General features: G+C 41.2%; 1 protein-coding gene across 4 annotated transcripts in view; it reads right to left on the bottom strand.

The window, feature by feature from the left end:
- LOC117546598 (sodium-driven chloride bicarbonate exchanger-like) overlaps nucleotides 1-26,138 on the bottom strand; it is a 36,992-nt gene that overhangs the window by 2,326 nt on the left and 8,528 nt on the right. For 2 of the 4 annotated variants that reach the window (XM_034216879.1, XM_034216881.1), the window contains 24 exons: nucleotides 23,348-23,429; nucleotides 16,242-16,385; nucleotides 15,961-16,102; nucleotides 15,493-15,653; nucleotides 14,912-15,100; nucleotides 12,875-12,963; nucleotides 12,448-12,605; nucleotides 12,220-12,307; nucleotides 11,342-11,488; nucleotides 10,701-10,801; nucleotides 9,661-9,835; nucleotides 9,120-9,253; nucleotides 8,732-8,977; nucleotides 7,189-7,294; nucleotides 6,299-6,460; nucleotides 4,167-4,280; nucleotides 3,834-3,995; nucleotides 3,498-3,749; nucleotides 3,140-3,208; nucleotides 2,878-3,051; nucleotides 2,283-2,405; nucleotides 1,539-1,603; nucleotides 668-781; nucleotides 330-367 (listed from right to left, as the gene is read on the bottom strand). In XM_034216879.1, coding sequence (XP_034072770.1) covers nucleotides 355-367; nucleotides 668-781; nucleotides 1,539-1,603; nucleotides 2,283-2,405; nucleotides 2,878-3,051; nucleotides 3,140-3,208; nucleotides 3,498-3,749; nucleotides 3,834-3,995; nucleotides 4,167-4,280; nucleotides 6,299-6,460; nucleotides 7,189-7,294; nucleotides 8,732-8,977; nucleotides 9,120-9,253; nucleotides 9,661-9,835; nucleotides 10,701-10,801; nucleotides 11,342-11,488; nucleotides 12,220-12,307; nucleotides 12,448-12,605; nucleotides 12,875-12,963; nucleotides 14,912-15,100; nucleotides 15,493-15,653; nucleotides 15,961-16,102; nucleotides 16,242-16,385; nucleotides 23,348-23,429 — 3,210 coding nt within the window. In that variant the 3' untranslated portion in view covers nucleotides 330-354. The remainder of the gene's footprint in view (nucleotides 1-329; nucleotides 368-667; nucleotides 782-1,538; nucleotides 1,604-2,282; nucleotides 2,406-2,877; nucleotides 3,052-3,139; nucleotides 3,209-3,497; nucleotides 3,750-3,833; nucleotides 3,996-4,166; nucleotides 4,281-6,298; nucleotides 6,461-7,188; nucleotides 7,295-8,731; nucleotides 8,978-9,119; nucleotides 9,254-9,660; nucleotides 9,836-10,700; nucleotides 10,802-11,341; nucleotides 11,489-12,219; nucleotides 12,308-12,447; nucleotides 12,606-12,874; nucleotides 12,964-14,911; nucleotides 15,101-15,492; nucleotides 15,654-15,960; nucleotides 16,103-16,241; nucleotides 16,386-23,347; nucleotides 23,430-26,138) is intronic. The other 2 variants (XM_034216880.1, XM_034216882.1) reach the window with 2 other exon arrangements.

Raw genomic sequence — 26,138 nt, 5'->3', positions numbered from 1 at the left:
ACTTCAATTCATCAATCATGTATTTAGTTTATCATAGAGTCATGCAAACATGTGTCTTTACCACTGGGGAAATAATTGATGAACAAATGTTTACTATGTGGTTGAAGTATTCCTTTAATACTTGAATGATAAACCAAATGTACAATCATACTAAATGTCCTTGAAGTAACATGCACATCCAGTTCATGTTGTGATTATCAATCAATCAATATCTATGTATTAATGATTTATCTATTAATCACTTGCAGCACAGAGCAATCAACATGCAACAGTCATTCGCAGGAAACACACAGGACTCTGCATGCCGACGGGAAGAGGGAACAGCTTACCTTTGGGATATCAGCTGCTGAGAGGTTAGGAAGGGGAGCTTGGGGTTGGAATGAGAGAGGCAGGCAGGAGACACTATGTTAGTCTACTCTGTGAGGGCAGGGCTGCTCTGAGATAAACCTTTTTTACATAAACATACTAGCTGCTCACTTTCCTGGAAAAACAATTAGTAAATGCTCCATAACACTTCAATAATAAACACCTGGCACTTCATGCTTTGACACCCAAAGACATCATGTTTCCATTGGAATAGACAAAATACTCTGGAAGTCTATGTGATGTATCTGAAAAACTTGTGTATATCTGTTGATGTGAGCGTTATATGGATAAGGAGGCTAACCTTTTAGCGCTTGGCTCCTTCTTCGTGGTCTCACTAGGGTCGACATTCTTCCACACATTTCCGAAAGATCCTTTAGACATCTCATCAGTGATGTTCACTGTGGCAGGGTCACACCTTAAAAAGTACACGCAAAAGGAAAAATAATAAGTAACTTTGCTTATGAAGTGACAGCTGCAGAACAGAAGCTGTTCACCAGTTATAAGGTTTTAAAACAATATGTGTACTTTCTTTCTTGCAGAGACAAAGAAAAGAATATTGAAATGACTCTTATAGAATAGAATTGGGAGGGATGAAACCCTCTTTAATGGTCACACATGCAGAGCACACAGTGAAATGTGTTCTCTGCTTTTAACCCATCCTAGTACCAGGAGCCACAGTGGGCAGCTATTGTACAGCGCCCGGGGAGCAATGGAGTGAGGGGGGAAGGGGGATGTCCGGTGCCTTGCTCAAGGGCAGCACGGCAGGGCAGGAGGTGAACTGGGAGCTCTCCAAGTAGAAGTCCACACTCCATATTTAGGTTTGGTCGGGGACTTGAACCGGCGACCCTACGGCTCACAGTCCAAGCCCCTACTGACTGAGCCACTGCCGGACCATACATACAATATGTACAATGAATATACAGATACAGCCAGAAGATTGTTAGCCTAGCTTAGCATATTGACTTGAAACAGCTAGCCTGAATCTAGCACAAGGTAACCCAATTCAGGGGTTATCTGCTGTTTTGTTCTTTCCCGCCTAAAAGTGGTATCAATCTCCTGATATTAGAAAAAGAAAGAGAATATGCTTATTAAACAAAATAAGAACCTACTCCAAGTCTTAAAACATTTTCACGACATGTGATTAGTGGGTTAAATGCAATGAAATGACTTACTTGAGGTGTCCCTCCATTGGCACTTGTACAATGCCTTCTTCCTCTGCAATAATACTGTGCTCCTCCTGACGAAAAAAACACAAGAAGAAAAGGGGAACCCTGCATGAATAGAAGCTCCTTCCACTGCAGTGGTGGAAGGGTTAAGTCATCAGAATTGGCATTGGATCATCTATGCTGTAGGTTAGGGCTATTCAATTAGTTTGGAATGGAGGCCGGTTGATGGAAATTATCCAAAGCAAGGGGCCGGGAAAAAGATGGCTTGAAATATGAGCAATCATATTAAGAGCTTCGGATACAGTAAATACTACAACAGCATAGTGGAGTGCATATATTGTGTTTAATTAAATCAAACAACATAGCCCCAAGGCCGTTATAGATCTAAATGGCAAGTTCAGAACTCAGTAGGCCTACATGTGAAGCTAATTTAACCATCAACATCATTTAATTTGATTTAATTTAGGTGAAATTATATAATCATTCACGCAGAGATGCAATAAATGACAGGAGTTGTCACTACAGTAGCTTGTACGTGGGTTCGAAACCCGAGCCCGCCAAAGTTTTCAGGCATTGTCTTCCCCTCTATCTCTCAATTTAACACCCTCTCTGGAATAAAGGTACTCTGGCCCAAAAAAAAAAAGTAGATTACTTTTTAACATTATTAAAAGGGCCAGTAAATATCACCCCGGGGCCGGATTTGGCCCGCGGGCCGCCAATTGAATAGCCCTGCTGAGTCTATCACTGCACCTCTTCGTCTGCATCCTCTAGTTTCTTCTTCTTCCACTCGGGCATCAGATCATCCAGCCAGCTCAGCTCTCTCTTGGTGAACATGAGATCCAGCAGCTTCCGGATAAACACCAGAGCCAAGACCTGATCCACAGAAACACACGTGTCAATCAGACAGAAGTATACTATAAATGCATAAAGTGGAAAGTGACAATGACCACCTATGTGCAATATGTGCTAGATGTGCAATATATATAGATGCCGTTAATAACTGTGTAATATATACCTGGCTGCTAAATCCTAAGAACTATTACAGGATGTGTATTTTTTTAAATTATGTAACTTTTTATTATATATATTTTTTTATTATATCATAACTTAGTACTTTAAAAAAAAAATATGCATGTCACATATTTAACATATGTAACATTAAGCTGTCTGTGGCTCTTTTTCCTGCTGTAACTATGTACATTTCCCCTCTGTGGGACTAATAAAGGTATTCTGATTCTGATTAAGTACAATTTTGCAGTAATTATACTTTACTTTTGCTTGTTATTGAGTGTTTTGACATGAATTTATTGGAACTTGCATGCATACACAAACACACTGCTGTTACCATCATGGGGAAGACGATGGCCGCCTTGGAGGTCTTGATGACCCAGAGCAGGACCAAGCAGGTGAGCTGGACGATGGTGAAGAGGTGCACCTTCCTCAGAGGGACGTGCCGAAGGTAGATGAAGTCCGGCTGATGTTTGGCCGGCATGCTGAACAGCCTCAGACGGTCAAAGAACTGCACAGATACAAACAAGAAATTACCCTGCTTCTTTTCCCAATGACTTCTTCTGACAAAATACCAGCATGCAGTATTCCCAGCTCACCTGAATGCCTCTGAGGGAGGAAGCCCCCATGTAGAGGAAGACTCCGTACAGCACAGGCATGGGGATGAACTAGAGACAGAAGGATATATATTCAGGATCAGGGCTAAAACTATTTGAAGATAATTATTTCTCTTATACACTTGTTAAGATGGTGTTTAAGTCAATTTTAGTAAACACAATGATATATTATGGAGCCAGGAGAGAGGGGCAATATTAAGAGTCAAATTTAGGAACATATTCTTACCCCTAATTTATGACATTTTCATCTTGATAGAAAATAAATAGACAATATTAGTGCTGTTTTATGTTGGTACTGTATTTGTCACTATGTAGTATATGTGTGTGTTTCTCCCCTGACCTTTAGCACAGAGGTCATGAAGACGGAGCAGCCCATCAGGGTGAAGATCATGAGGCCGGTGAAGCGCTGCTCTCGGATACCCAGGAACTTGGGCTGCTCTCCGGGGGCCGAGCACTCCGACTCCAGCTTCAGGCTGTTCACGTGGGAGATGGAGAGCACGGTGGCTGCCACGAACCACGGCAGGCCCATCACCGAGCACACCCCCAGCATCACCCCCACCACAAACAGGTCCAGGTGGTAGCCACAGCCTTTCTGCACGGACGGGACAAGGACAGTTGGGTTCAGATTTAGCAGAGTTCATAATAAACAATGAAGCTCTCTAAAGTTTTGAAATACCTTTAGTTTGTGCTCCTTCCTGTTGATGATGACGGCTGTGATCTGCTGGTCCATGAAAATGAGGATGGTGCAGAGGAGAGCAGGGAGGAAAGTGATGATGGTGGTCCACCAGGGGTTGGGCCCCACAGGGTTTATCAACCAGCCACGATCATCCCTGGTGGGCTGGAGAGAGGGAAAGGTATGTGATTAAATGAGACTATTTGTTGTTCTACAAGCCTCCTGAGATACATTTTGGATTTCCGACAAAACAAGTTACATTGTTTCTGTGCCTTTTATATTCCAGATCTAAAGTAGGAGTTATCAATGCATACACAAGCTTTCATGTGGACTTACTTTGAACTTGCTGGGGACCTGCAATTTGGGTGAGGGGATCCCCAGGGCGTAATCTACAAGAACCATAGTCAGGATGGTGATGAACACAGCAAAGTCACTGATGATGGCGCGCACCTGCAGGGAACAGAGAGGCACAGTCTTCACACAAAACCCATGCTACACACACGTATTGTAGAGCAGTGATTCTCAAATGGGGGTACGCGGACCCCTGGGGGTACGTTGGGGTACTGCAGGGGGTACGTGAGATTTCAAAAATAAAATAAAAAAAAGGTTAATTAAAAAAATACCATGCATGATTACAAAAATAATCTCAGTACAATAAGTTACATAGAAAACACAATTGTATATAAAATATTCCTAGAACCACCAAGGGGGTCCTCATATAAACATGTCAAATGTGTATGTATTTTATAGTTTTTCACAATATATAATTTTGTTCATTGGTTTATAAACATATGACTTAAATTGAAAAACTCCTTGGTTGTTTTATAAAAACGTTGTTATGTTATTTTTTTTCATGCATGAAGATGAAAATATCCTTAGTTTGTTGTGCATGCACGAAGGAGTTAATAAATCACACACTGAGGGAACATCACTACATTGTAATCATTTGTATAGGCTTTTTCGATCAAAAATGTTCGGGTCGGTCAGGGGGTACTTGGCTGAGAAAATGTTTCAAAGGGGGTACATTACTGAAAAGAGTTTGAGAAGCACTGTTGTAGAGAATACTCAGGAGCAAAACAAGAAGCCAATAGCCAGACAAAGGCACTTCTGTTCTGATAAACCCAATGATCTGTTTTGTTCATTTTTATTTCTCTATTGTCAGAATGAATACAAAGTTTAGCCCAATGCTAGTTTCAACTTGTTTTGGTCATTTAAAGGGGCCCTATCATGCTCACTTTCAGGTTTGTTGTGGAAATATTTTCCAAGGCCCATAACTTTGACCCAGTTTATCAGTTCAAACTGTCCTGACTGAGCACACGCACCTCGTAATCTTGGCTGCTGTGCTCTCAGTGTTCTGTCTCCCTGTTCCTGCCTGTTGGCGTCAGCTGATAGAGGTGTTATGATTTTATCTTGTTATGCAGCAGTTTGATGATGCTCTCAGAACTAGTTAAATACATGGGTCTGAGGTAGAGTTCTTTAGAATTGACGTGGCAACTCTACCGTGAAGTCAGAACCTCTGGCTCTTGGACTTGTGATGTGAATCCTCCGGCCGTTAACTCCAAATAAACCATCAGTGTTTGACATCAAAGCTCCTGCTCTTCCCGTGTCTCCTTCCTGAGTCGGTGACTCCCACTGCGTTGCTACACAGAAGTTTCCCTTACAAGGTTCGTATTTGTATATTGTGCCTCTTATGTGACATGTTTACATGCTTTAATGTTCAAACAAGTGTTGTGTCTATATACTGTACTTCTTGATCTGCTTCAATGCCTGACTAAGAATATTGTTTATAAAGTATTGAACATTGCTCTGTTCAATTAAATGCACTGGGAGCCATAAAAACATTAAGCAGTGGTGTTGCAGATGACGGTATATATTCATCACCAAAAGGAGGCGCCTGCATACTGTGGATTGGTTTGCAGAAGTCACGCCACACATTGGCTCATGAGTGTCATGAATCATAGATATTGCACACATAGAAATGCCACACAGACTGCAGGATTTTTGCTGTGGAATAATACAACCAATAGATGGCAGCATTATCTAAAATGACACAGACAGAGGCAAGAAACCCAATTTCAGAGTAATACCAATGAAAAGTGAATGGAGGAGTGTAACTGCCTGTGACTGTAACTGTGAGGTCGGCCCAGACACTAGGGGTTTTTAAATCCTCACTCAAGACACACTTTTTCTCTCAGAGCGGAGTATGACACCTGACTATTCCCTGTGTTTTTGTTTTTTATATTTCTGTTGTATATTATTGTCTTTTATTGTGATTGTAGTAAAGTGTTTTTATAACATGTACAGCACGACCAAAAATCGCTTTTAAATGTGCTATATAAATAAAACTTGTTTTGATTTGATAACAAATGTAAAAGCAGGTCATACACTTGAGGATAAACCGTCCTCTTAAAGATGTAATGTGTCTTTGTTTTTATGAATTACTCAGAGAAAGGTAGTGTGCTGCGTACCTTGGTGGGGAAGTAACGGCTCGTCTTGAACTCCTTGAGGAATGCGGCCATGAGGACGGTGGAGAAAAACAGGACCACGCACCAGAAGAGGACGTCCGGGACGTAGGGGCCATGGGGTCCGCAGGCGGTACCCTCAAACTCCCCGTGAAACATCTCGCACTCCTACTGGCCACAGAGGAGATGGTGATGATGATGATGATGATGATGATGATGGTGGGGATAATAATCAGCGTTAATGAGGCCAATTAAAATGACAAGGGAGATAATGGCGATGATGGTGTCAGTGGTGAATTAGTGAACAACATCCAGTAATAGTTTATTTATTACTCTGCTTTAAATGTCCGTATAGTACATGATTCATCCATTTGCATTCAATCCCAACAGCCTTTAAAAACATTTGCTCCACATCTACAAGCGTGTGTAGGAGTGACGCAGCATTACGCCACCGGCACGAATCTACTCTTCACAGTTTATCTCCATGCCCATTCTGCACGTCTAAATCCTGTGAAATCCTTCCCACATGCTTTTAATCCCCGCCTAGACTTCTGACGCTTCCTGATGAAGCTAAGTGTAGGAGACACTGTGCCAAAGACTGGCAAAAACACCCCCAACTTTCTAGGGTTTTTATGTTAGTGTGTTAATCAAAGGCTGGGAAAGGAACTGTTATCAGATGTGATATTTCTGTCTGTGTTTTTTTCTCCCCTCCACTCGAGATCACACTTTGACTGCTCTTTGTTAACAGCAGACAGAGACAGATCATGTGTCTCGGAGTGAAATGTAGTATCTAAAAGACAGGGGGGCTGGTCCTGTGTCTCGTGGGCCCATTAAGTAATGAACGCATTATATAGTTATTTTGATGTGATTTTCTCCAAATGTCATGGGTTCCTTACCTTGACCTCCAGCATGGTCCAGTTGACCTGTGAGACTGTGATGTTTTTCTCTTCCCAGAACTGCAGAGTGTCATTGCTGGGGTTTATGGGCTCCACACACGCACACCTATGGAGGATATTTGAGAGGACAAGGTGAATATTATAATCTGAAACCAAAAAACTTGTAATCGTAAAGAGAAAAAACAACAAACAAAAGAAACAAGCAAATTCAAACTAGGTTCTTTAAGAGAAAGGGGACATCATTGGGACCATGGGACAGTTTGGGACACGCATCTGATATAAGAATCATTCTGGATTCTAAGGGTGATACCGGTATGAATTTGATACGCCCTTTCCCCTCTTTTCTTTTTAATTTTGATCCTGTGAACGTATTCTTCCAAGAACAGTGACCAAGCAGGACATTCCTCAGCTGAGAAACAACCCTGTCATTGTTCTCTGGAGGATCATTTATGTTTCCAAATAAACCTGAAAAGTGGTTTGGGCATTACTGGGCTGATATTTCTGGTCACTTTCAAGGGCTTAGGTTTGGTCTTTAGTTGGGAAATGGCCTGACTCTGATCACCACCAACATTTCAGGGTCACTTTAAGAAAGCAATCCACAGACCTGCAGTAACAGGGATTATTTGATCAAGTCCAAGGCACTAAAAAAAAACCTAATGAGCTATAGATACAATTCATACATACTAGGGCTGCTCAATTAATCGTATTTTAATCGCAATTACGATTTTGGCTTGCAATGTAAACAACATAATCAAACGATTTCTTTTTTTATTGGTTTTTCAGTTGAATTATACTTAAAGTTCAGGGTAATCAAGTGTTAAAAACATAGTGTTACATTTTTTTGTATGTTTTCAAAGTAAATGGATAGTCGTTTTTAATAAACGTGATATCAATTATTGACCCAAATAATCGAGATTATGATTTTTGCCATAATCGAGCATCCCTAATACATACTGACATGTGTTTTCCTCTGCTGTGTTAGTTATCTGTAATCCGTATCACTGACATTTATAATTGTTTTAAATCATTTAAAGCTATAATACCTAAATAATCTAGAAAATAATGGACGGATAAATCAAAAGGTCTAATGGAAACAAATCATTTGATGCACTCTTCACAACACTTCTGACATGTTATTTTGCTGGCATTTTACAAAAGTAAAAAGGTCAGCATCCCCTGCTGTCCACTTCACCAGAATAGAGAAGCACAGAAGGAGCTCTTGGCCTGACATCACCACTAGCCAGCGTATGTGTTGGGATAATGCATGATGCTCCTGACACACTCTCAACATGGGATTTATTCACCATGAAGCAAAACCCATTACAGAGAAACTGGACAGTGTGTCTACAACACAACTACACCATCTGTCGTGATGATGCTGCAAAACACTTTCATGTGCTCCGGGTCAATGTGCATGCAACGATGACAGCATCATTCCAGCTTCAAGGGGTCAGACTGGATGATAAAAACTTTGTTGATAATTTTCCAAAGGATCTGCACCATCAAGAAAAGCAGCACTTGTGGATTTCAACACAGAACTTACGAGTACTGAGTGAGAGTCTGCAGGTTGTTGTGTTTATTGATGGGGTAATGCGTCCCCAGGTGGAGCAGCTTCTCCAGAGCCTCGTAGATGAAGATGATGCAGATCAGCGCAGCAAAAGCTTCCTCAGTGAAGCGTGTGATGTAGCAGACAAGCGAGCTGGCATCCGTGGCCACCAGCAGCAGACAGAAGAAGGCTGTCCACAGGCCAATACAGGCCCTCAGGGAGAGATAGGAGAGGCCATACTCACTGAGACAGACGGACAGAAACACACAGTGAGTGAAGGCACAAGCTATTAGATATGGCATCTTAACTCAAGCAGAAAGCAAACACAGAAGGATTCTACTTTTAACACAATTTGCACTGAAAAGGGAAAATGAAGATGACATACGCGCAGAACTTGAAGAGGATTTTCTCAAAGACAAGCACAGGCCCAGTGCTGCCCAGGATGGTGAGCGGCTGCCCCGCGAAAATAGAGTAGGCGATTCCAGTCATGGAAGCCCCAAACAGGGACTCAATAGCACTCTGGGAAAACAGGAAATAATAGACTGATTCAACTGCTTTACATTGTTACTTCACGGAGAAAAACATAGTGCTTTAAGAGCGCGGAGCTTTGAGCAAAATGTTAACGCTAGAATGGCATTGTCAACTTGTGTGATAAACACATCACTCAGAGATATACTGTATGAGTTAGTTGTAGGAGAGTATCAGTTAATATCTGGATTTAAAATTCAACTATCATTGTCTTTGTGTTTAATGCTCAATTTGTTAATTAAATAATAGAACTGTTTGTTTTTTTAACCATAAGTATAATTAACAGGACTTTTTTAAGTGAACAAAATGTTACAATTATTTTCAAGAATGTGAAAACAAACTGTGAAAGGGTTCAAGTTCTAAGAGAAAAATAAGCAATGAAGATGTTTGTTTCTTACCACCCGTCCCTCTGTGGCCTCCCCCAGGAGTCCTCCAAAGGTGATGACGGGTGACATGCAGGCGCAGTAGAGAAAGAGGAAGGAGGCCAGACACTGCAGGCTGATGGCATCTTTGAAGTCGGAAAAGTAGTGAGGGGCCTTCCGTTTAATGTCCAAGAACAACCCGCCAAAAAGCCTGTGGTGGAACAGGGAAATCATGAAATAACCGCTCGTAATCAAACGTAAAATCGACACATTGCAAAACTGAATGAAACATAGTGTTTTTGCTGCAATGGGACATTTTTCTGACTATTTTGGGGGTTTTGGAATAAGGAGGTCATCTGCTTGTATTGCTTCTTTTGGAAATGAACTGTGTGAAGAGATATAATAGGACCTTCTATTTGGTGTACCAGGCCCCCTCTGACCTACATTTACAATGCTGATAACCTTTGACTCATGCATCTATCTTTAAAAGACTCTCAACCACAGTGAGTAGGCTCTCGTGATGCAGCGAGCCAGGACCGTGTTAAGAAGCAGGAGGTGGTTGCCATGGAAACAGTGGGCGGGACAGTTTGCTTGTTCCAGTCTGAGGCAGTAGAGCAATGTCCCGGGAGGGATTTGGTGGGGTTTGATAGCCGAGAATGAGCTTCCGGACAATGTTAGCTGGTGTAAGAGCCTGTAATGCACCGTACCACAGCTCAGCAGCACATCACTCACTGATGTGCTATTAAACTACAAAGATATACACTTATCGTCTCACACGTCATTTTATTGATCCAAGTTGAAGGTCAAAAATCTCCTGCCTGTCATTAGGTGATTTCTAGGTAATGACAACATGATGTTTTTTCATCTGTAAAACCTTTATTTAAATCTTAAAAAGGTCTTTGTTGCATTATAGCATGAGGAATGATAATGCACCAGTAGAGTAGTCTGCCTCTAAGAGGGCTATATTTATAGTTTGGGGACAGGGAGGCAGCTATCAGGCGACAGGAAGACGGGGAGGAAGAGGAGCTTCAAGAGCTCGAGGCTGTCAAATCACAATGTCTCTATCTAACACTTACCTCCCAGTGCGCTGCAGCTCAGGCCCACCGTGTCCTCCGTGGTCCTCCGACTCTCCAAGATCTGTCACTCCGTTGGGAAGAGGGGGAATCTTTCGCTTTTCCTGCATGGTTAAGATCACTGTCAGTCAACTGTCTGTGACTGGATCATAGGAACAATAATAGTCTTATATTTGTTGCCACCAGATGATCTCTTATTCATAAATGTAGCTGTTTCTGATACAGAGTTCATCAGCACAACAATCGAATTGCACAGCGAGGAAAAGAAAAACTACTTTTTAATCACCCAAAGCAGCTTTCTGTTAGGTAGCTCTTCCAAACAAGATGGCGAATTTTCAAAGTCGGTAAAAATAACAAATGTAGGAAAATTGTGTGTGAGAGGATTGAGAGCAGAACCCTGGGGAGCGGCATCAAAGCACAGAGTACAACGCAGTAGATAATAGGGTGAACGCAGATGTTTAAATAGTTCTCAGAAGGCAGTGCGTTGCAAAGGGGACTCAGGCACATTATGACATAACAGTGGTATATAATTCTAATTGTTTTGCTGCAGATGATTCCTTCAATTTGGAAACATTCATCCTATTTACTGTTACGTCCATAAATGTGTGCAACAAATGGTTTGTTATGTACTGTCATTGGTTTACCTGAGAAGGCACGTTTTTGGGAGGTTCTATTCTGATGGAGGGGTCCCACTCTCCAGGAGGTAACACTGTCACCTGGTCCAGAAACTCATCGATGCCTGCCACCAGGTCATTCCTGTCTTTGGCCTTGTAAGCAACATCATGGAAAATCTGTGGAGCAAATGAAGGGAGTTCATTTCTTCAGTATATTTACAGAAAGTCCATATCTCCACAACAAAACATGAAATATTCAGAATATACTGCATTGCAAGGCAAGGCAAGGCAAGGCAAATTTATTTATATAGCACTTTTCAACACAAGGCAATTCAAAGTGCTTTACAAAAAATGAAAGACATTAAGAAAATGGCATTTAAAATCAGTCATTGTATGAGGTAGGCTGACTTGGATACACGTCTATTTTCATAGTACATCGCACAGGACGGTTGTAAAAGGAAGAAAAAATAGCAACATCTGGCTCATATGATGGTCAGTAAGTGCAGCTGTGGGATATCCTGTCGCTGTTTGCATGTCACACTCTGCTGATCCCTTAAGGATTCCCCTGCTTTTAACAGAGGTCAAAGATCAGGTCACTAGAGCTGGTAAGGGGACTTTTGATTCATAGGACTGTTTCTCTACTACTCAAACGGCCTTAATGCCATTTATAACGTTTACAAATTAAACTCATTTATGTGTACGGATTAATTTATTTGATAGTGAAAAAACCTATTTTACAAGACAGCTTGGCAGGGATCCAAAATCACTAATACTAAAAATGCTGTCCATTTAAATGTTTATGGGGCACCAAGACAAGTGTCTCCTCAGCCCTAAAGGCTCAAGTAAGTTGAATTGTTGTTATTGTACATATGTTTACATTATTAAAAAGTGTTGTACTTAGGCCTCACCTCATCAGTCATGAGTGTAGCAATAGACCGGCCAATTTCATGATACTGTGGACCTTTTCCCAAAGGGCCTAGCAGGATGAAAAGAAACCTGTGCAACACAAAGGACAACAGGTTTGAGTAAAAGTCAAATCCTTTTCTGAGGAAGCATTCAGGGGATTATCAGCTCATCTATCCAGAAGCGATACAGAATACAGAGAGAAGTGCTTTTCCCATCAGTAAGCGTAAAACCTTGTAGTGATGGGAACCTCAGCCAGGCCGTTGAGCAGCACAGCAGGGGACAGGCGGACAAAGGCCACCACGGGGCGCTCTAAGAATTCCAGCTCCCCCACCAGGACGTTAGACGCCTCAGCACCGGGAGGGATCTTCTTCATGAAATGGAGGTCAATCTGTGAGACGGAAAGAAAACAATAATAGCATCTTAAGACCAATATTTTGTGCTGAATACAATTCCAAAATACAGCCTGGATTTGACCCCAAACAACAAAAGAAGACAAGCTTTACTCCTGTTAAATCCCCCTTATTTTCCCTGGGTGAGAGGCTCACAGTGATCCTTTCACCTGTAACCCAATCGGTTAAATATACAGGACTAGTTATGTGCTCAGATATCAGTGCCCGTAGATAAACAGCAGGATCAGCGGTGGGTCTGGGAGCTCACCTTGCTGAAGTCCACAGCACTGTTTTCTCTGCTCACGTCCTGTTTGCCATCATTGTTAGTCGACTGGGACTGAGGTGAGACTGTTTGGCCTGTGAGGAAGAGCACCAAAGCAACATCATGTCAATTTTCACGCAGGTACAGCCTATCAAAATACTTCTTTCCCACACAAAGGTCCCCAGTGAGTGAGGTACAGTTACATTCTCTGAACAATATGATACAACAGTGGACCCTTTTGTTTTGGGAGCTTGACCTTGATTGATGAAAAGGTTCAGCCCCAGTGACAAAAGATAATATTGTACATGGTTTCAGAGTGTACCTGGTGAGTTAGCTTAATATGAATCTGATGAGTGCTCACTGGCGCAGTGGATAGTGATTATAGCTAAACCTTAGGCTTATCTTTCAAGGTTACTAAACTAAATAAGGTACAATCTTTAACCTCCAATTTTGAATGTGTGTATCAACAAAAAGGTTTTATTTAAAAAGTCAAAGATTGCTCCTTTAAAATAAGTCCTTAGTGTGAAGTGAATGCACCAGTTACAGCTGTTTGAGCAAATCCCAGCACTTGTGAAACATGTGGTTTGCTCAAACCGTCACCTGTGTCAGTTAGGAGTGATGCTACTGCCACTAAAGGAATTGTGCAACACTAAAGGCATATTCCAAAAACACTTTCCTACAGAGATTTAGTTGGGAAGATTGATACAACTTTCATAGCTGTTGGTTTTATAATGAGACTACAGTAAAGCCAGCAGCTGGTTAGCTCAACCAACCTGGATTGCTGGGTGTGGAAACAAAATAGGGATGACATAGTATGACAAACTATTTGCAAGAAAGTGAATAAACATATTTCCACACACTGTTAACTGTTTCTTTAAATGTAAATCCCAAAGGCAACAAAATAAAGGTTATAAGCTATTTCTTGTTTTTAAAGAAGTCACAATATGGATTTTAAGCAAGGAGCTAACACTATTAGTAATTAGTCACTGTTATGAGTGTAGAGCGTGAGTCACACATCTCTTATGGTTTTAGTCATTAAACATTCACAATGACAAGAAGTGGAGAGCATTATCATGAAAACTGGCACGCTGCACATGCCCCTTTTTTCTTTGGAAGAACAAAAAACTGTGTGCATTTGTGTGCTTTTATTCTTATTGCTTCACTTTTAAGTTCCAAAAATAGAATTGAAGGACCATATTTCCTCTCTTTTCTTCACTGCATACCCATTTCTAACCTCTCACGATGATGCTCTCCACTTTAATGTGTACCTGTTTATTCTATTGGTAGTATAGCTAACTAAGCTTTAGTGTTAAGCATGAGCTCTGGTTGCCTGTGCAGATTTCCTGCTCTGTGTCTTCATGTGCGATGGGACAGTAGCCTTGTGCAACTGCCTGAAGAACACTAAGGCGTTTGGTGTTGGGATTGCCAAAGGGCGTGTCTGGGGTCATGTTGCCATGGCTGCTGGAGGAGCTCAAACGTGATGGAGGGGGGGACAGACATGACACGCAACACACACACCCGTGCCAAACAGGAAAAGGCCTTTCTTGGTGGAGTAATATCGGGGAATTCAAGCATACGATTGGGAGATGTTACCGTTTCATAATAGAGGCCATTCACTGCTTGAATGAATGACACACGGGCACACACATGCAAATACAGCAGAGGACAACACACACACACACACACACACACACACACACACACACACACACACACACACACACACACACACACACACACACACACACACACACACACACACACACACACACACACACACACACACACACACACACACACACACACACACACACACACACACACACACACACACACATGGAGAAACACACAAGAGGAGAAAATGAGATCAAACAGCAATAAAAGTCACAAATGGACAAACATTGGAAAAAGCATGGAAAGGATTACAACATTATGCATACAGAAACACTGTATATTTTTACACACATCGACATATATGTTGGGAAAAGCTGAGAATATAACAAGGTGATGAAAAGACTGCAGTGTGTGTGTATGAGTGCTCACCATTCTTGTCCATAGAATGAGGCTCAGATTGTTTCTTGCCGATATCAGCGAAGGAGCGTACGATGGGTATGCGGTTGGCCAGTTTCTTGTGGTTTTGGTGGTGGTGCTGTTTGAGCAGAGCCTCGCGGATCCTCCTCCTGGCTTCCGGACCTACAGGACCTGACAGCTCGTGCTGATCCAGAACCATATCTGAAAGGTTAAAAGTATACACATGTAGGTTTCCACATTAATCTTTAAACAGTTCATTTCAAATTCACAAAGTCTAATGAAGTGTGTACCTACTGAGCTGATTATTCCCACTAAAACCCACTCAGACCCACTGAAGCTTATAACATCGCCACAAACTAGGCTATGTTCACCAGATCTATTCAGCAGCACAGTTTTTCCCACAATCAGATTAACACACTTTGCTGCCCTCAAAAATGAAAACACTGTCTTTGTGAACTTCTGTTTACTCGTTATAATGCTCTGCTGCCAAAAGTAACTAGAGAGTGTTGATAGTAACAGATAAGGCCGTTTATAGTTTTAAGCCCTGAGCTACACAATACCATGGAACATTTTCAATTATTGTAAGTGTTCACCTGCGATCTCCTCCAGCGAGTTGGCCCTCATGTCCAGCATCACGGTGCCGTTCATGATGCAGCTACGAAGCTCAAAAAGGCTGTGTAGAGACAGAGTGGCTACGTAGGGTTTACTCCACCGCTCACCACCGTCCTCAACATCCTCCTCAAACTTGAGCCACCTGCACACATCACACATAAATAAATCATACGTTTATATTTGATAGAAGTTAAAAAAAAAAGTATCAGTTCCAAACACTATAATGAGCAATTTGATTGACATTGTAGAGAACGTGTCCTCCTATCTGATATATAAATGATACAGTGTATGCTTTGATACTAAGTTTGGACATCCTGGGAGGAATGGTTATATAACAACAGCTTGGTGAGAAAAGTTGCAGTCAGAAATAAACACGATCAAACTCCCAGGAGAGGAGAATTGGCACATCTGGCCAGCTGTAGCCCATGGGACCGACTGCAGTGGTGTACCTGGCTGTCTCTTTCCATTCTGCGTCCTCACCCTCCCTGAGGCAGATTTCGTCTAGCTCCGTAAACAGGGCATGAGGAATGTGTTCCTCATCGGCATCCTCTGTCCCCAACAGGAACTGCACCCTCTGAGCTGGTGTGTCTGCTATAGTAAATGGGAAAGTGTGTGGAGACAGATAAAGGAGCGGCAAAGGCGACAGGACAGATATGAAACAGGAAAATAGAACATGATGTGCATTGGTGGAACTTGTTCGGAGTTTAATTTAGTCCATTTTAAGACCTACTGTGAGACGGAGATTCTCTTCCATCATCAGTTGTAGAGTCCCTCTCCTTGGACCTCTTCCTGTGTTTGTGTCCATGGTGACGGTGACGTCGGTGCGACCTCCTGCCCACAGGAACGTGAACCCCGATGTAGAGAGTGCGGTGACCTGGAGAAACATGCACCAGACAGGTTTTTCTCTGGAAGTTTTTCCTTGTACGATGTGAGGGTCTAAGGATAGAGGGTGTCGTTTTACTCATACTGATATTCTGAACAATCTGTGCTGTTGTTTTTGCTGTAAAGTGTCTCTACTGTAGGCTATTTTTATTATATGTACAGCACTTTGGCTCGACCAAAAATCGTTTATAAATGTGCTATATAAATAAAACTTGATTTGATTTGAGACAATGTGAGACTCTACGGTCTGTTCTTTAAACTCAAGACTAGTTTGATGTTTCCCGTCTTTTTACAATGTCATGGATTCATTCTTTGACGTTTTTTAAGACCCATACAGAATCAGTGAAGTAGCTAACAATGGGGGGGGGGGGGGCATTTTCATCTTGAATCAGCAACAGCATAGTTGCACACCAGAGTAGCAAGAGTCAGATTTTACTCAAGTCTTTGTGAGAGGAGGGTTGACCAACAAGACGAGGGCAGATCTTTTGCAAAATTGGCAATATTTCAGATTCAAACCCATTGCTAATAGGGAACCGGATGAATGAGGTAATTTGTAAATGGTATGAAGCCATGCGGGTGACAGAACAAAACGGGTCACAGACGGAATGCGGTTACTCAGTACCTCGAAGCAAACCAAAATGTAGGCATTGTAACAAATGTTGGGAAACCCTCCTGGGCTTGAATAGAACCATTGTCCTCTTTAAGGAGGCTGAAATGGATCTTGTAATTTGAGGACTTTTACAGATTTAAATTTTAAATGAATACAGAGCAGATAATGAGACTGGGACTGTGGAAGGATATTGTACTGTGTGAGCACAAGGGCCTTTCTCTGTGCGTGTATGTGTACGTGCACACATAGATAATGCGAGCTGACTTCCTCCACCTTTATTGCGGTCAAGCTGCCCCGCTGCTGCTTGTTCCCGCCGGCCCTCGTCTTAGTGGCCGGACGCAGACAGGACTATTGAACGCCTCGTTCTCCTGCACCAGATGAGATGCCTCTGCCCCTGGCGTAATGTGACACCAAGGGCAGTTTGATGCTTGACAGCTACATCAGAGGATTATTAATTAGCTCCCTGCTTTACCATCATTTTACAAGGAAGAAACCAAAATGACAAGGAAGTCTATAATTAACTGTGATCTCTTTTTAATCCATCTTCACTGCTAAAGTCCAGGCAGCTCAATCACGTTACATTGAGTGATACAAATATTCTCTGATTTATTATTCTGTAATATAATGAAAGGTTTCATATTCACATGTGACGGGGGACATGTTCCCCTCAATTAGTTTGAGTTTTACCTAACTAAGACACACTTATATTGCTTTTTTATAGTTGAGTTTTGCTTGTTTGTTTTGGTAAAAGAAAAACTCTGACATTATGGTGTCCTGTTCACTTCTAAAAACTAAACCAAATCCCTTGAACATAATCTTATTTACACAAACATTAGGGAACTCTCTCAAATTTAAATCCTAGCTCAAGTAAAGCCATTTGTGGAGGGTGTGCGGCTTGTGCATGTTTTAGAAATAAATGAGCTTATTCTGTTTATTATTGTGAGACTTATTTTGTATATTTTCATTTATTATGAGGGGGTAAAATCCCCCATGAATTCCTTAAACTGTTCTTGGAGACAAATCCCATCATAGGGCAGTAATCAGATGAATGCACAGACATCACGTGAATCACCTGAGAGCACTCTGGCATCACAGCGATTGAAAGGAGACTCACTCGTCTTTCATCAGTAGGATTCCAGGACAGAGGTTAAGTGAGGTCTCAGAGAACGTAGCGGTAAAACTAACCGTGTGTAAAAATGTATTTGCAGTTTGAAAGTGTATTTTACTCTGTCTACTGGAGACGCATTCAGGCAGAGCAGATTGCTGTTAGCAGTGTGTAAATGATGTATGTCGGAAGTAGAGGTAAAACTGACTTTGCACATGAAGCAAGTTTCACCGTAAAGCAGATTCCAGCAGACAGGAAGTAGCAGGTATGTGAGGAAAACGGAGCACTAGAGCTCATGAGCCATGACTTATAAATAGCTCGCCTCCTCCAGGCCTGAACTACTACTGATGTCACACAATGTTTTCTCTTTTTTTCCGTCAGTCAAGCCTTGCATTCATGCAGCGGTGCGTGACGCACTGCTATTCCATGTCTTTGTGTGTGTATTCATGAATACACTGCTTTCAGGGCCACAGAATACATCCGTTCTGATTGGCTGGGCTTTCTCCTCACACGACTGGGTCTAGATACGCAGCTCTGACGTTACAGAACAATCATTGCTCTAAATCAGGGGTATTCAACTAAAATTCAACGAGGTCCAGTTAGAGAAAATGTCCCCATGCAAAGGTCCGGAACATCAAAATGTCTAACTTGCTTTATGAATTAGTGTGATATATATTGAAGTAGCCTGCAGCTTTATCAACGTCTGCATGTAATCAACAACTGACTGCCAATCAAATAAAGAAAGTACAATTCATAAACAACAATATTTATTGTCTATTAACATTGAACTATACAGATATACAGTAAAATACTGTGGCTATGTGTAATGTTCCTCTCGGGCTGCATTTACAAATAAAATAGAGAAAATAAATAAAATAGCTTTTGAAAATATGTGCATCTTAAAAGTGCTTAATTTTAGATAAATAAAATAAAGTGTAGCAGCAGCTTGAGTTTCCCTTTTTCTTTGTTAACCGTTTCACATCATGACTTGACAGTTTCAGACGATTATAGAACAATATCAGTCTTTACACAGCATAGCAATTGAACAGTTTTAAAGTCTCTCTTTCTTTCCCTCTTATATTGCAGTCCCTCACTCACTTTGTTTTAATTCAGTGTGAGAATTGAGCTCGAGCTTGTCCTGCCAGGAGTTTGTAAATCTGGGCTGAAATGGAGTCAGGGCCATTCTCACACACATGCAGGTGCTCATTGGTTACAGTGATGCAAACACAGGTATGGTGAAAAAAGAGAGAACTATTCGAAGCAGGAAAAAAACAGCGTAATACCATCTGACAAAGGCCTGTGCTATAATGCTTCAATTAACTGCTATTCTTTATAATATACTCAGATCAAGAGATGTTAAGTTATAAATCAAGGGTTTTTATTATTATTTACAGCAGGGGTGGGGACCTTTTTTCCTTTCAATTTTTACAACATCCTCCGAGGGCCGTACAAATGATTGAACTCAACCTCTGCTTAAAAAAAACTAAAATCACAGCCCATTCATGTTGCCTTTCTTTCATGCTGTGCAAAGAAAAAGCAACCTCTCAATCCAGATATCTCACCATGACTCGCGCATGCATGCATGTGCACGGTTGTGGCATGACCACCAAAACAGAAAGATATGGACACAAGATGTGTGCAAATGTATTTAGTATCCTATCCATGTGAATATAATTTAAGTGGGGGGGGGACCTAACCTCCTCTAGGGGGGTCCGGGGATATTAAATATTGAAGTTAAAAGCATCAATCTGGTGCACTTTGAGAGCAACATGAAGAGATATATGGATACATCTCTCAACACCCATATGAAAAAGAACTGTAAGCAGATTTTTCTTTTGGGATATTTTACAAATCACTCCCCTTTTAAACTCTATTCTTGTTATTTTTAACAACTTTTTTGTTACTGTCATATAGTATTTTATACCTGTTTTTCATTTAGTCTCATTAATAACTATATAATGATCATATCAAGGTGTGCCTTAACCTCACTGAGCTGAGGTTATTTGAGCCTCTCAGGAGAGAGCTCTCTTCCACCTGGTTGTAAAAAAGCTCTTTAAATTCGTTAGCATAGCTAGCTAACCAGATGCTAATAACAACAGATCGCCACTGTGCTTACAACTAAAGACACAGCCACGTAAACACTGTGGCATATAATACGGCTCCTTATGGGTATTGCAATATTTGAAGGGCTGGAGCGGGGTTCCGGTGCTCTCTGAGCACTCCTTTCAGACGAGACATACCCATACGACATACCACGTCCACGTGAAGACACGTTACTATGGGCATAGATATGTCTCATAATTATTTGTGTGAACATAAAAATAATTTGTGTGTAAATATGTGATTTGTAAATGTAAAACAACATCCACAAATGCATTTAAAAGATTTGCAAACTCACAAATACATTTGCAAGTGTAAAACGGATCTGCAAATACGCTAAATATGTTCACAAATAAAAAAAGATCTGTGAATATCTCTTTAACATTTACACCTTTCAATCAGGCATTTGTGAATCCATTTTGTATTTGTGGACCAAAAATGCGCTTGCGGATCTCAAATCTCTGTTCACGGATCTCAAATCTCTGTTCACGGATCGTCTTTTTACACACACGGAATTTTGAGACATATTTTCCGCCGGTCTCGGCTAAAATCTACTCGTGTCACTCGATTATTTTCGGAAACCACGTGATGGCCTGCTGATGACGACATTTCCGCATGATTTCAAAGTAAGAGCATGATGGTTTGTTTCATGCTCTGTTTTTGTATTATAATGAACAGCGGAACGTTAGATGCATTCTTCATCACCATCACCATCATCATCATGTTATAGTGATACAGTTAGTTTGTGTTATTGGTTCAATACAGCATATATCGAGCACTTTCGTTGATGTTGAAGTGCAGGCTATAGGCCTACGCCACTTTCGGGTCCCGGGGGAGCAGCTGGCAGTGAAACAGCCCAGATAAAACTCTTTCTTCATTGTTTGTTGTGTATTCAGTCAAGCGGGTCGAAGTTACAAAGCACTTCACATCTTATTAATCGGCCTAATTTTACTTTACCAGTGCAGTCATAAAGTAATCTGTAGAAAAGCACCGTATTTAGGTCAGGGTTATGGTGATGAAGAATACATCTAACGTTCCGCTGTTCATTATAATACAAAAACAGAGCATTAAACAAACCATCATGCTCTTATTGAAATCATGCGGAAATGTCGTCATCAGCAGGCCATCACGTGGTTTCCGAAAATAACCGAGTGACACGAGTAGATTTTAGCCGAGACCGGCGGAAAATATGTCTCAAAATTCCGTGTGTGTAAAAAGACGATCCGCGAACAGAGATTTGAGATCCGCAAGCGCATTTTTGGTCCACAAACACAAAATGGATTCACAAATGCCTGATCGAAAGGTGTAAATGTTAAAGAGATATTCACAGATCTTTTTTTATTTGTGAACATATTTAACGTATTTGCAGATCCGTTTTACACTTGCAAATGTATTTATGAGTTTGCTAATCTTTTAAATGCATTTGTGGATGTTGTTTTACATTTACAAATCACATATTTACACACAAATTATTTTTATGTTCACACAAATAATTATGAGACATATCTATGCCCATACATTACGCTCGTGTTGTGTTCAAGGAACCTGTCCTTGGCCAGGAAAATAGGTACTCACTTGTATAATTATTTTTGCGGTCTAGATTTCTTCTTCTTTTTTGAAGTGAGAAGTTGTCCGTCAGTCGGACTGACGGACGGACTCCCCACCCCCCACCCCCAAAACGAAAACTCTTCAGTTCTCCACGAATTACACAATCAGCGTTAAAAAAGCGGGAGGCGCCGAAAAATCCCCTATTAATGTATTGATTATAGCTCCGGGTCCGTATAGGTCGGCGTCTGGGTCCGGATCCGGACCGCGGTCCGCCTGGTGCCGATCCTTGCAAATTAATCCTCAATACAGTTACTGTGCTATATGCTTGTTCCGTTTGATTTGTTGAGGACTCACTTTAGCAGCAGATTAATCCATATTTGTTGCTCTAGCGAGTATTTGGGGCATCAGGACGGTTAATGTTGTATTGAGTGAAAATGAACAACATTCTGTGTAAAATAACGGATGAAAATGTCGCCCAATTTCATGTTCCTTTTTTATTTTCAATAAAGTAATGTAAAGTGTTTTTTGTTCTTGATGTCCTGCTTACCTCTTACTTTTATCCCGAATATAAGGGTGTATGAGAATGAGTGTTGAAGGGGCTGAAAGGGTCTGAGTGTGTGAGCGAGATAACTTCAGAGGAGTTGCTCTCCTGCTGACAAAGAGTCCGCGTTACCAGAGCACCAGACAGAGGGATAGTCATTATGGAAACCATCATTCGAGGATGAGGAGTCCTTGAGATGAAAGCCCATCTCATCGGCAACGTCAGAATCAAAGACTGACAGCTTTGCCGGCTTCCTATGAGGACGTTGCCTGGCAACAAAAATACAGTGGATACTGACGGGGGAACCAAATCTCTAGATAATAGATGTTTTATTCCCTCCTTTCCACCGCTTGACTTACACAAAAATGTGTGATCTAATTGGTAAAAATAAAATGTTCCCCTCGTATACAAAGTTACAAATATATAAATCATCTTACTTTATCATCTAGAGTTTTTTTCTAGTGAAAAATAAGTAATTGTCCCCACTTTTCCTAAGCTCACCATGCCTATATTTGCTCTCTTTGTGATTCCCTGTTTCCCAAAGTACCTTTCAAAAAACCTTGTTATGCACGTTGGGTCAATTCAGAATGCTGTTGGTGTAGAAATCTGTCTCTTTTACGACGGATGAAATGCTGATGCAAACACACAAAGAGACAAAAGCCTGCACACTTTGATTCTGCAGGACTCATATCAAAACCTCATTTCCATTTAGTGATTTAGACAGGTAGACAGACAAGTTTCCCGCCATCAGCATCTCGGCTGTCAGTAATTCTGCTATTTTGGATACGTTTACTGCTATTCCTTGACTACAAATATATTGTAACGTCCTATCAATTTACATAAATAAAAATACACTTCCAAACGACGACAGATACTCACACTAAAGCTTTTTTGTAAGTGTTATAGTGATGTGTTTAATTGAAGGGGCACTCTATTATGAGTCCCCTTACAATACAGAAATCCCTCGCGTGCCTATTTTCTTTTATCTTCTCCACAAAGATGTATAAGTAATTGTGTAATGTTAATATTAATGATCACTTATGGTGTTACCTTCGAGTTCTTCCTTCTCAAAGTTGGTGTTGAGCATGGAGCGCGTGCCCCCACGGTCCACCACTGCCTCCTCATCAGCTCTCTGGAAAAAGAGACACAAACAAAATAGTTGTGAACAGTTTGCGTGTTACGGCCAAGTAAAATCTATATTTCATTAATGCTATTACATAAGACCCCCCCCCCCCCCCGCACACACACACGCCGCGCCTCGTGATAAGATGATACACACAGCTCGGCATCATAACTTCAAGCAACTTTCACCATGGCAACAAAAGGCACCCAATTGCAATATAAAAAAAGCCAAATTGCCAGATTACACTGTTTGAGTCATGGTTTACAAAGGATGCATCACTGTGCGTAAGCATTAAATGGTGTGAATGCTCCACCACCCACGCCTCTGGCAGGGGAGATGTCTAAGAAAGTGGAGCAGCAGATGCTGGAGTACAGGCTGGTGGCTGGTGCTAATGGAGGCATACTGTTTTTCTTACTCCACACTATAAATAGCACTGACCTTGAGAAATTAATGAATTTGATTGGCTGACGCATCCGTCGAAGCTTCAAAAGTTGAACATTGCTCAACTTTTGAAGCGACGGAACCACAATGCAGTTCGGCAAAGCGTGACGTCACCCCATTCAAAGTGAATGGGCAGAAGCGTTGAAGCTTCAACGCACGCTGCCGTGTGGACGCTGCACTAAAGCACTAAGCTCAACTAAGCTTTTTGATCATCAGACACAAGCTTAAACATATACACCAGATCGAGACTTCACACAATTAATGACATTACATAACATGTTAAAGGCACCCCCAAGTTTATCAGTGTTTCCCATGCATTGATTTATGTAGGGCAGCCTGACAGACAACGTACATTGATCACTAACTATTGATTTTCCATGGTTTCACTATTTTAAATGGGTCAAATATTTTTTTAATGTATTTATTGTAGAGCTGTGAATGCTCTCCTTGCAATCTAAATAAAAACATGAACATGCGATTGAGGGATGATCGTTGTTGTCTTCCCAAACTTACACACGGATGGCCTAGTTCCTGAATGGAATCAATATGGAGTTAAAAAATACTGAACATCATGAACACTTCTGCATACATGTGTCCTATATGCATTCAATCTGACTCTGATAAGTTAGTCTGATAAATGTGTTTGAAACAAGGCTCAATCTCCAAATAAGCGATTAGCAATCATGTAATGAGCAGGAAAACGTTGGAATATAGCAGGGTCATCGAAGTAACCGTGCTGTATTAAAATAAATTCACACATGGCTGCTTTAGTAAGTCATGCACATGAACACAATCCATCTGTCGGAAACTGTATAACACATGATCAATATCCGTTCTGAACATAAAACTAGACTTACTAGCACTAGCATGTTCACAGCTTGCTAATTCCTTAGCTATTAGCTCATTGTTAAAAGAACAAGTATACAGAAATGTTATTGGTAAAATAAAATAATCATATTCTTTCAGTCTAAATTTTGCATCTGCAGTTATTTGCTACAGTAAAAAAATATATTATAGAAATATAAAAAATCCTGCTTTTCAAATGGACCTTCTACAGCGTGAGTAATATAGCAAATATTGCCAAAACATGAGACATGTTGCATTCTGTGTTGTGACAAGCTAAAGTTGGCTGATGCTGGCCATCAATCTCTGATCCTGAGAGATTAAGCAAGAACACTGGAACGCTGTCACAAACAGACACACACTCACACACACAGACAGACAAACACACGCTCCCGCACACGGACAACCATGTGAGAAAAGAAGCCAAAGCATCGGAGGAGTGTGTGGACAGATGCTGACATGGTGGGCTTACTGTAGAGAGACATTAACATACTCTGATGGAGCCCCCCCCCCCCACACACACATACACACACACATACACACACACACACACACACACACAACACACACACACACACACACACACACACACACACACACACACACACACACACACACACACACACACACACACACACACACACACACACACACACACAGACAGACAGAGAGAGACCCAGATGAGAATTAATGATCAAGTCCCTGTAGACAGACATGCCTAGATTTCTCCTGGCAGATGGTTAATGGTCATCTGAAATATTGACATTTTCTAATGTGGTAATTCTGTCATCACCCATGCATCTGCAGTACAATTCCCTCCGAATCAATCCTTTGTGTCTACTGTGAGAGGAATCATAGACAATCAGTACGCCAGGGTGGCCAAAATAACAAATTCATTTCCTAAAAACTTTTTGTTTGTATACTTATGGAAGTCGCAAAGACAGAGATGTTATCGGTTGTGAAAGCCTGGGAGAGTAGCAGGGAGCTGGCCCCTGCAGGCCCCCAGGGAAACTCAGTTACACTCCCTGTCCCAGACCCATGAGAACTACACACACATCTATATATATATGCAGCTAGTATGCAAAATAAAGCTCCATAATGATCTGAATAGCCCTGAGAGGCAAGAGAAAAAAAGGTATTCTCCCCACTGTGAGTTATGAGAAAGTAACCATTGACATCCAGACGGTGTACAGAGTGACCATGTTCTCCTCTACAAGGCATTAGCATCTTAGTTGCTGAGATATTCAACATCCTTAGTCCAAATATATGCCATTTGTTTGGTTGTTTTTGAATACTTCTCATACATTTACACTATTTCCACTCCTACCTTTCTGTTGCCAGTTTCCATCCCAATCAATTAATGTTCTGAAAAAATCTGCAAGGATGTTTGGGAAAAAAATTCCCCAAATTGAACGTAAAAATGTATTCTGATCA

The sequence above is a fragment of the Gymnodraco acuticeps genome, unplaced genomic scaffold (assembly GCF_902827175.1).
Source record: "Gymnodraco acuticeps unplaced genomic scaffold, fGymAcu1.1, whole genome shotgun sequence".
NCBI lineage: Eukaryota > Metazoa > Chordata > Actinopteri > Perciformes > Bathydraconidae > Gymnodraco > Gymnodraco acuticeps.
This window is presented reverse-complemented; position numbering and strand designations above follow the sequence as displayed.